The sequence below is a fragment of the Fusarium solani genome (assembly GCF_023522795.1).
Source record: "Fusarium solani strain SB1 chromosome Unknown bctg00000009, whole genome shotgun sequence".
Taxonomy (NCBI): domain Eukaryota; kingdom Fungi; phylum Ascomycota; class Sordariomycetes; order Hypocreales; family Nectriaceae; genus Fusarium; species Fusarium solani.
The window spans coordinates 2849564-2858794 of NW_027072144.1; the positions used below are offsets into that span (position 1 = coordinate 2849564).

Consider the following 9231-nt stretch of genomic DNA (forward strand, 5'->3'; position numbering starts at 1 on the left):
ACCAGTCAATTGATGAGAATTATCTGAGGAGCAAGAACTCAATGGCAAGACGCGTTGAGTCGTGCAGCTCTTTATACACAAATGAAAGTGTTGCCTGTTTAGGCAGCAGCAGCTGCCCTGCAGGCAGCTGCACTAGTGGGGCCAGGGCTTGATATGCGACATGGAAGCAGCCTCAAAGGGCCCAGAAACACGCTAGTAGTAGTAGTAGTATTTTTATTACGCCCGGGAGAACGGATCTCATAGGGCCAGTGGCTACGCTAAGCTGTCTTCGCTTCTCCGCTATTCCTCCAGACCACCCAAAAGAGCCCCACTCTTCCTTCCAGCTCGTCTCTTTTCCAGCCTCGCTTGCTTGACTCTGCTTGACAGGCCTGCTCGAAGACCGATTTCTCCAAGTGTTCAGCATCCTATCCCCAGCAGCTGAAGCATGGTCTGTCAACATGAGGCTGTTCAATGTTAGTAGTCAGCTGTGGTGTTAGTGTTTAGCATGTTCTGTTTCCCTTTTTCACCTCAGTCTTCCCGTCGCCATTGCAAACTTTACCGCCGCTCGCACCGCCTTCAGGTTAGGTGTCCATTTCGGTCCGTCCGACGCTGACTTCCCACCAAGGAAGTAGGAAAGGTTTCCCATCATGCTTTGTCCAGCTTGTCGCATGACTTCACGCTCCGTCTCCCATCTCGTGCATCGGAACAGAAAGTGTTCCATCGTCTCTGGTGCTCGTCCGCACTCACACATGTCCGATTCGGCGGTTCCTATCTTGCACAGGTAGCTGTTGATCCTCGCCATTCCCGTGCGGAGCTGCGAGAGCACGTCAGCTTCCCGTCTCTTTAGGCCGTCATATAGCGCTTTCGTATGTTCGCCTGGTAGGGCTCGATCGATCCGCTTGGAGTAGCCGCCTACTTTGTCGGGGAGTGCCCGCTGCCGCCGCAATTGCGACGTCGCCAGCCTGGTCCGTGTCGACCGAGCCTGGTACGGCGGCGACTCTGGGGTGCATCCTGCTTTGGTCGCTTTCTTGGCTTGTCTCTTCGCCTTGCGGCCCATGGCGAAACCGTCGTTTCGGGACGGAGCCCAGATCATCTTGACCCTGTTGTTTCCTCTCGCCAGTCGTTCGATGTGTTCGTAGATCTGTCGGATGGTGGTCTGGCCAGATTGCTGTCGCGGTCGTGCGATCGCTTTCAGTGACGACTGGCAGCTTGATACCACGGTGAGCTCTCGACATTGCAGTCCGTCAGGCATGCATCGTAACGCCATCGCTATTGCCTCCAGTTCGGCCGTGTACGGGTTCTGGTCGTCTCGCGACCCGAGGGTGACCGAGTACCTGGCCACCATCCTACCAACTTGACCAGTTGACTCTTGCGTGACGAAGCCTCCCATAGCTACAAGCCCTTCTCTGTCAGAGGCACTGGTCGCGATGACGATATCTTTGGCATCGTTAGCTGCTGCTATCGCCGCCTCACGGTCGGCCTCGCATACCAGTGACACTCGGTTGTGCCACGGCGGTACTGCATAGGCTTGGATCGTTTCCATTCGCTCGATTCCGCTCTTCTCAAATGCAAGTGCCAACCTCTTGAGCGGTGACAAGTATCTCCGGCTCACTGATACTTTGAGCGTTGCGAGCGGATGCGTCTTTGGCAACGTCCGGACGTTGATGTACAGCTTCATGCCGGCTTGGGCGTGTCGTCCGTCTACTGTCTGGATACCGGCCTCCGCTTCCGCGACCGCCCGCGACACTGTCCGAAAGGCTCCCGTGATGGCCTGTGCTCCCATCTTCTGAGCCCTGTTGAGCCAGGTCAGTTCCTTCTCGCCACGTGCGTGCGACCAGACGACCGAGGCGTAGTCCATGGCCGGCGCCACAGCCGTGATGAAGAGCTGCCTAGCCGTGCGTGGGGACAGCATCTTGAGTCTCCTCAGGCACATGGCTACCGAGAGGCCTTTGGTGGCCGCCTCGGCCATGTGTTTCTTGAACCTGAGCTTCGCGTCCATGACCACTCCCAGGATCTTGGCCTCCTGCTTCGGCTTGATCTCCTTCCCTTTGACCATGAACGGCGTGCAGCTGGTACGTTCGGCCACGCGTGTGAAGTGGACGATGGTCGTCTTGTCACATTCAAATGTCGCCCCGCTGCGCTTCTCCCATTTCAGTGCGCGGTCAATAATGGCCTGTATTCCGTCTCTGTTCGCTTCCGCCGTCGGGCCTGTGACCCAGGCTGAGTAGTCGTCGACGAATGCGATCGAGCCTCCCTTTGCGTCTATCTTGCTCTGAACCAGGTCTGCGTTGAAGAAGAGAAAGAGCACGGGCGACAGTGGCGATCCTTGCGGAAGGCCAGCCTGTGGCAGCTCCCGTAGCGCAGAGGTGTAGCCGTTTACCGTGATGGTGGCCGTGCGACTCGAGCAGAATGCGTCTATCCATCTCACCAGCCCCTTAGGGATGCCCCGTGCTTCCAATCTTTGCAACAGTCTGTCCTTGAACACCCCGTTATAGGCCCCCTTGACGTCGAAGCTGACCAGGCTGACCACTTTGCGGTTCCGCCATGCTTTGTAGACCTGTTCCTGGAAGAGCAGCAGCGCCTGCTCTGCCGACCGCCGCTTTCTCGCACCGAAGTGGTTGGTAGGCAGGAGTCCGTATGTTTCGACGGCGTGTGAGATGCGATCCGCCACTACTGCTTCGAGGATCTTGCCTAGCGTCGACAATAGCGAGATCGGCCTCCACGCTTTTGCAATTCTGTAGTCAGCCTTGCCCGGCTTCTTGAGCGGAATGATCTTGGCAGTCCGCCACTGGTCCGGCAGTCGTCCTTCGCCCAGTGATGTATGGAACAGATGTAGTACCCGCTCCTTCACCACCGGCCACAGCTGCTTCCACACCATCGCCGGCAATCCGTCCTCTCCGGGTGCCTTCCAAGCCTTGGCCTCCATGACTTTCTCCTCCACCTCCCCCATCGTCAGGTTCGGCATGGCCACTTCTCTGCGATGCGGCCGTGGGCCTTCATCTTCTATGTCGGTCGGTAGTGGTGGGAAGAACGCGTTGAGCAGTTCCTCCGCCTGTTCAGCCTTGTCTTGTGTTGTTGCCCCGTTTGTTCTTTTCAGCGGAGGCACTTTGTCGCCGTTTGTTTCGTCTCCAGGCTTCAGGTACCTGGCAGCTTGCCAGATGTTGGTCCCGTCGGCGAGGAAGTCTTCCCAGTGTGCCTTCTTCTGCCTTCGGATGGCGTCGTGGTACTCCTTGGCTGCTTCTTTGGCTCGGGTTTCCAAATTGTCGATTCGCTGACCAGCCCGACGCCGGGTCCTCGCTAGGTTCCTCCAAAACGTGTAACTTCTTCGGAGCCTTGTGAGATCTGTCGTCCACCATCGCTTCGCGTACGGCGATGGCTTTGCTCTTGGGACAAGTTCGTGGATCGTGTCTAGGACCACGTCCATCAACCTGTCAGTCTGTTCTTGAACTCCACCGCCCCACGGGAGTGGTGCCAGCTTGTCTTGCACTTTCGCCCTGATCGCGTTCCATGGTGCGTTCTTGAACAGCAGCCTCGAGCCCGCCATCCTCTCTGGTGTCGTGAGATCAAATTCCGTCTCGATGGCCCTGTGGTCTGATCCATGTTCAGTCGGATGGATCCCGCAGTGAACCATCTCGTCTGCCAGTTCAGCTGATGCGAGCATCAGGTCGATCGTACTCTCCCCACCGGGTCCTTCCCACGTCTTCGTCCCCCGCGGGAGGAGACTGAGTAGGCCGTGCTCGTCCATGAGGTCGATGATCGGGCTCGCTTCGCCTTGCCTCCTGCCTGTCACCTCATCGCCTCCCCAGAGCTGGTCGTGGCGGTTGAAGTCACCGGCCAGGATGACGTCCGTTCTTTTCCCCGTGCTGTTGCGAAAACTTGTGATTGTCGTGTGCAACTGTCTCATGGTAGTGTGCAGAGCGTCTTCATCTTTTCCTGCCACGTACACTGACACCACCAAGACTTCTCGGTCGGGCCATCTAAGTATCGCCCCGGTCAGGTCAGCCGAAGGGATGGGCACCTGCTCAGTTTCTAGATCGCTGCGTATCCAGAGCATACTCCGGATCGGCCACTGCGTCTCGTGTCTCTTTGATGGTACGAATCTCGTCCAGTTCCTGTGGTGGTTCGGTGTCGTCATCAGCGTCCCATCGATGTTCAGCGCGTATGGCTCGGCCACCGCCAGTACTGCATAGTCCTGCAAGTCCCTATCGTTCATCATGCTCAGCTGCACCACATCTCTCTTCCGCACGTTGAGCTGTAGGATCTGGAGGTTAGTGGCCATCGGTCATATGCAGTTGTCGCATCCGACAGTTTCGGCTGAGCGACTCGTGTGGCCCTCCACAGAGAATGCACTTTGGCTCGACCGCCTGGCAGTCTCGGTGTCGATGGCCCGTCTCCGCGCACTTGCCGCATCGTTGCGCCTTGCTGCATGCGAAGGCCTTATGGCCAATCTCCCAGCAGTTGTAGCACTGAGCCGGGCCTTGGCGCCGCTCAAAGACGTTGGTGCTGGCCGACTCTCCGGCAAGGTGGAAATACCTCTCTTCAAGCAGCCGTCGCGCATCACTCGCTTTGGTGACGTAGATCACCATCGAGCCGTATATCTTACCATTTACCTTGTCGCTGAGCCAGTGCATCTTGGCGATCGTCACCTCGTTTTCCTTCCCTAGTGCCTCCGCCGCACCTGGCAGCACATTACCGGACGAGTCCAGCACCGCAGTCCTGTTTGCGCCGTCGACCTTGACCGGGTATAGCTGGTCCCTGAGCACTCTGGCGCCCTTGACCACCGTCTTCTCCGCCACCTCTCTGATGAGCTGCACCTCTGCTTCGTCTCGGCACACCACCTTGATGCGGTCTGGATTCCTCGCATCCTTCACCACGGCTGCGCACCGCCAGCTGTGTTGGCCTTCCCTGACCCGCACCTTCTCTTCGATCGCTTGACGAACTTCTCCAACTTGCGCCTTGCCTCTGTCCTCTTCGCTGGCCCGCGAGGTGTCGATGGTGCAAAACAAGGTATCCGTGAATGACGATGGGGTCGTGCGCATGGACGATAAGGTGCGGACGTTGCTTGGCTGGCTCGTAGGCGGGGTGCGGGCTACGTCGGCATACGATGGCTGTGGGCTCGTCTGAGCACTGCTAGAGATGCTGTCGGCCATCGTGTTCAGCTGTTCCTTCACCTGTTTCATTTCCTCCTTCACTTGTTTCAACTCTTCTGCCGTCTGGGGTTGTGTTCTCCCCAGCTCCTTCATAACTTGCTCTCGCATCTGCTCGAGGTCTCTTGCAGCCTGTTCACGCATGGATTTGAGCTGCTCGTTCGTCTGCTCTCGCATTATCCTCAGCTGCCTGGTGGCTTGTTCGTGCGAGCGTCTGAGCTCGTCCACCTTCTTCGATTCCTCGGCTGCCTGGGCCTTGATCGTCTGGATTTCCTGCTGGAGTTGGCGTATCATCTCCAGCTGCTCGCTCATCATCCGCGTTGCCGTTCGCTGGTTCTCCATCAACGCGTCCCAGAGCCTCTCTAGCATCTTCCTCTGCTCACTCATCAAATGGGCCGACGTCTCCTGGAGCATCGCTCGGAACATGATCTGCATGGGCGACGCGTGGTTGCCCGTCGCGCCTTCCGTCGTCTGCGATTCTCTGGCCCCGTCGGCCAATCCAGTCTCGCCTTCATTTTCACCATCCCGCGGCTGTTGTGACCCGTTCCTCTTCACTGTATCACTCCTCTTCTCAATCGCCTGTAGCCTTTCCTGTAGTTTTGCAGTCGGCTTCACAGGTCTTGAGGACCGACGCGCCACGGTGATTGAATCTCCACCTCGCACCAGGATCTCGTCGGCAGTCGCGTCCATTTCGCGGCACCGCGCCCACGGTCGCACCGGCCTCTACGTCCCTCAAAAGGATTGTAAAGATTGTAAAGATTGTAAAGATTGTAAAGATTGATTTTGATTTTTTGTCATAGGGCCCTTAGGGCGCTGAGAGGAAAGGAGTTACAGTGGGTTATTGCTGACTAAGGCCCGGCCGTATGTGTACGGGGCCGTACATGAATGAGATCCCCTCATTCAATCCTACAACCCTCGTGGATCTAGGTGAATAGTCATGCTACAGGTATTTTCTATGTGTTGACATTCGGAGTGTCTTAAACCTAATCCCTTCGCTCATCGTGCATGCTGCAGGGCTGTCATTTTGAGACTGAGGTTTGGATCGTAGCGAGAACATACGAATCATGATGTGTTGTTGTTATCCCTCTCTTTTTCAGCCCGAGCACGGAATCAGCCCCATTAGCAAACGATATAGCCCATCGTTTTCTCCGTTCTTCAAACCCATTGACTCGCGGTCATGTTGCTCCGCCATATCAGACCCCAGGGGCCCGGTTTCCGACATTTTCATCGCCACATCCAACCTACCACAGAGCATGATATCGGAATCAGAGGGCGAACGTGACATAAAGGGCAGCAGGCGTAGTCGATGATTTCACGCATCTCGCATCATCGCCCTCCGCAACCTCGCCCGTGATACATCTGCTTGGGATGTGGCAACTACATCGGCCTCCAAAACAGGAATTTCGTCCAAAGGGTCGAGCTGGTTGATCTTGTCAGACATGTATGATGGCGGGACCGCCTTGAACACAGCTTGAACATCTCCGTGAGGAGAGAATCCGGTAAAGTGCCAGCCCAACCACGACTTTTTGTTTCGGGGCCGCGAATCTTGGATTCGTCGTTCAAGTGCGTTAATGAGTAGCAGCACTGGGGCGTTGAGAACCCGGATCAGGAATACATTGATGGTGTGAAATCGTCGGCTAGAAACGAAGAACTTGAGAGGGAGTAGGGTGATTAACGCAAGAATGTTAAGCGGAGGAGGGTATGAAAAGATGGAGTCGCTTTTAACGCTCTCGAATATCAGTACCGTTCTGTGGAATCTGATTTCGGCGCTCTCGTTGGCCACAATTCGACCAAAGGTATTCGTCAACATGGCCACTAGGATTGTCAAGAATAGCGTATTCCCTAAGAAGGCGAAGGCCACCATGAGCACAGGGCCTAGGATAACGTGAAAGTTTGCAGACTCTCCAATCCCGGCGCCATCGAGACCAAACCAGATCCACAGGAGCCACTTGGTCACAGTGAGCCATCCAGGTGTCTCCTCGTCTGGGAGTTGCTCTGCAGTTAGGAGCCATTGGAGAGCCAGCAGGAAACCCGTAAAACACCAGAAAGCCAGAAATGTGAGAAGTGTAAAGTCTTTCATGACGGCGTGAAGTGATATGAAGACGACGTTGTCTGGCATGATGTTGAAGGCAACTCGCGAGAGAAGAACCGGGGCCGCAACACAGAGGACGTGAAGACCGTACCCGTCAGCCAGAGTGCCGTTGCCTAAATCATATATCCTGGCAACAAAGTACGCACCAAAGATGGCTATGAAGCTGGCATCAAGGAAAGACCATAAGCTTTGAGAGTGAAGCTCCCAACCATGCTCTATGGTGGCTGCGAACTCTTGCAAGACCCAACCAGTAGTGTAGACGCAAAAGACCAGCTCCCAAACAGTGAATCCCTGATGTCTGTTGACCATTGTAAGGACATAAAGAGTCAAGAGAACAAGGAACTGAGCCAGCTCGATAACGACACGGGTACGGGGAACAATCAGGCGATGGTGGTCGAGCAAGCGAGCTTGTTTGGCGTTGTAGATGGAGATGGGCAAATGCTTGTAATGGTCCGGGAGGATGTCGACGAACGACAAGGGTGTATAGGTGATTTGGCCTCGGTTAATGGCATCGACAACGCGATGGCAGGCGGCCGAGCTGATGAAGAACTTGCTTTCAGATACGATAGCGAGCTCAAGAGCCGTGAGCTTCATTTCATGACCACCACGTTCCTGAACAGGCCACTGCATGTGCCTCCACTCCTCCTCGAGATCGCTCGGAGCACCTTGAAAGGGGTCGAAGCCCTCGACAAGGATGCGTGCGAGCAGAAGGAGCCCCGTCTGTCCCAGGTTGGCCTCATGAAAACGGCGGAGAATTTGAGTAGCAGCCAGCTCGCACAAGGTAGCCCGGGCAGCATTGACGCTTTGATGCGCCAAGTCAGACTGCTCACATAAGAAATGAACACGGTTGGCAAGCAAACAGTAAACTAGTTCAGCCAGGTTAAATCAAGGTTCACGAGCTATCCAGGATATCTTACCTATGGAGATATCTCCAGGATCATAAAGGCGATCTACTAGAGGCCTAACTAGCAAAGCATTCAGCCTAGGCTCGCGAAAACTCTCGATTGTGTACGAGTCATCTATCTACATTTTAGCGAGGAAACCCCCAGGATTCCACATAGGCACCGAGCCTACCGATAGAGGCAAGAAACAACCGCCTGATGCTGTAAGATTTCATGCTTGTTAGCACCCCGGCTCGTCTGAAATCTGTGTTGCGACAAATGACTCTACCGGTGAATGTTCAGATAGACTTGAATCGATCCGGCCGGTGATGGCAGGAATACATCCGTCTCGCCAACATCATCTCCAAGTTGATTCGCGCCGCCGGTAGAGAAGTCCATGAGTCCGGTTCTCAGAATGACAACCGCATCAACTTGATGTGGAATAGGATCCAAGACATGATACCTTGGCATTCGAGGTAGGGGTCCGGAACTGCGAAAATCCCTCACTGTCACTGAGGAGATTGTGGCGCAGTAAATGCGAGCCGGATGACGCATGAGTGCCAAGGTTATGGAGGTACCTCTACTTTCGTGGCAACTTTAGTAGAGAGCGATTCCGCTAATCATCGTACTTTGGTTCGTTGTGAGAGTGGGTTCTATTCTAAAACCGTGCGGACCCAGAGTTTTGTCAGACACGCGTGTTCGTATCTCCTCTGCTGTGCGAAGACTACAGCAGGTCACTCGCCCCGCAGTTAGTATCTTAACTGATCTTAGAGTGTCGACTCGATATTAAGATAGAGCATTAACTTCCCGGTACTCGCCACCCCTCCTGAGAGCAGTGCTTCACGAAGTCACGGAAAACACGCTGGTCTCAATTGGGCTAGATCCTTGCGGGTGACTCAGCGGTAGTCTTCGCACAGCAGAGGAGATGATGATGGGGACAGATAGTCAGAAGATGGAGGAGGAGCGAGAATGATTGATTTAGGATCATGATCATGTGTGTGACTGATCTGTAGATGTGTTATCTCCTTCTTGTTCTTCGTTCTCCCTCCTCGTCTCTATATCTGAAGAGGCGAGGCCAAGATACTAGATCTGCTGATCCTGCAACAGGTCTGTAACGCTGTTCAGACAATTC

The 9231-nt window shown here is 55.0% G+C and overlaps 2 protein-coding genes across 2 annotated transcripts; both read right to left on the reverse strand.

Annotated features, from left to right (window-relative positions):
- Window positions 1–132: 132 nt before the first annotated feature.
- MRS44_013931 (uncharacterized protein) lies at window positions 133–5816 on the reverse strand (the record flags this gene model as incomplete). The annotated part of the gene is made up of 5 exons (XM_065617369.1): window positions 133–192; window positions 233–443; window positions 507–3854; window positions 4036–4161; window positions 4381–5816. The coding sequence occupies 5 exons, from the start codon at window positions 5814–5816 to the stop codon at window positions 133–135; spliced, it is 5181 nt and encodes a 1726-aa protein (XP_065473441.1).
- A 622-nt stretch (window positions 5817–6438) lies between these two features.
- Window positions 6439–8498, reverse strand: MRS44_013932 (uncharacterized protein; the record flags this gene model as incomplete). Its single annotated transcript, XM_065617370.1, has 3 exons — window positions 6439–8084; window positions 8136–8179; window positions 8389–8498. The coding sequence occupies 3 exons, from the start codon at window positions 8496–8498 to the stop codon at window positions 6439–6441; spliced, it is 1800 nt and encodes a 599-aa protein (XP_065473442.1).
- Between the last annotated feature and the right edge of the window lie 733 nt (window positions 8499–9231).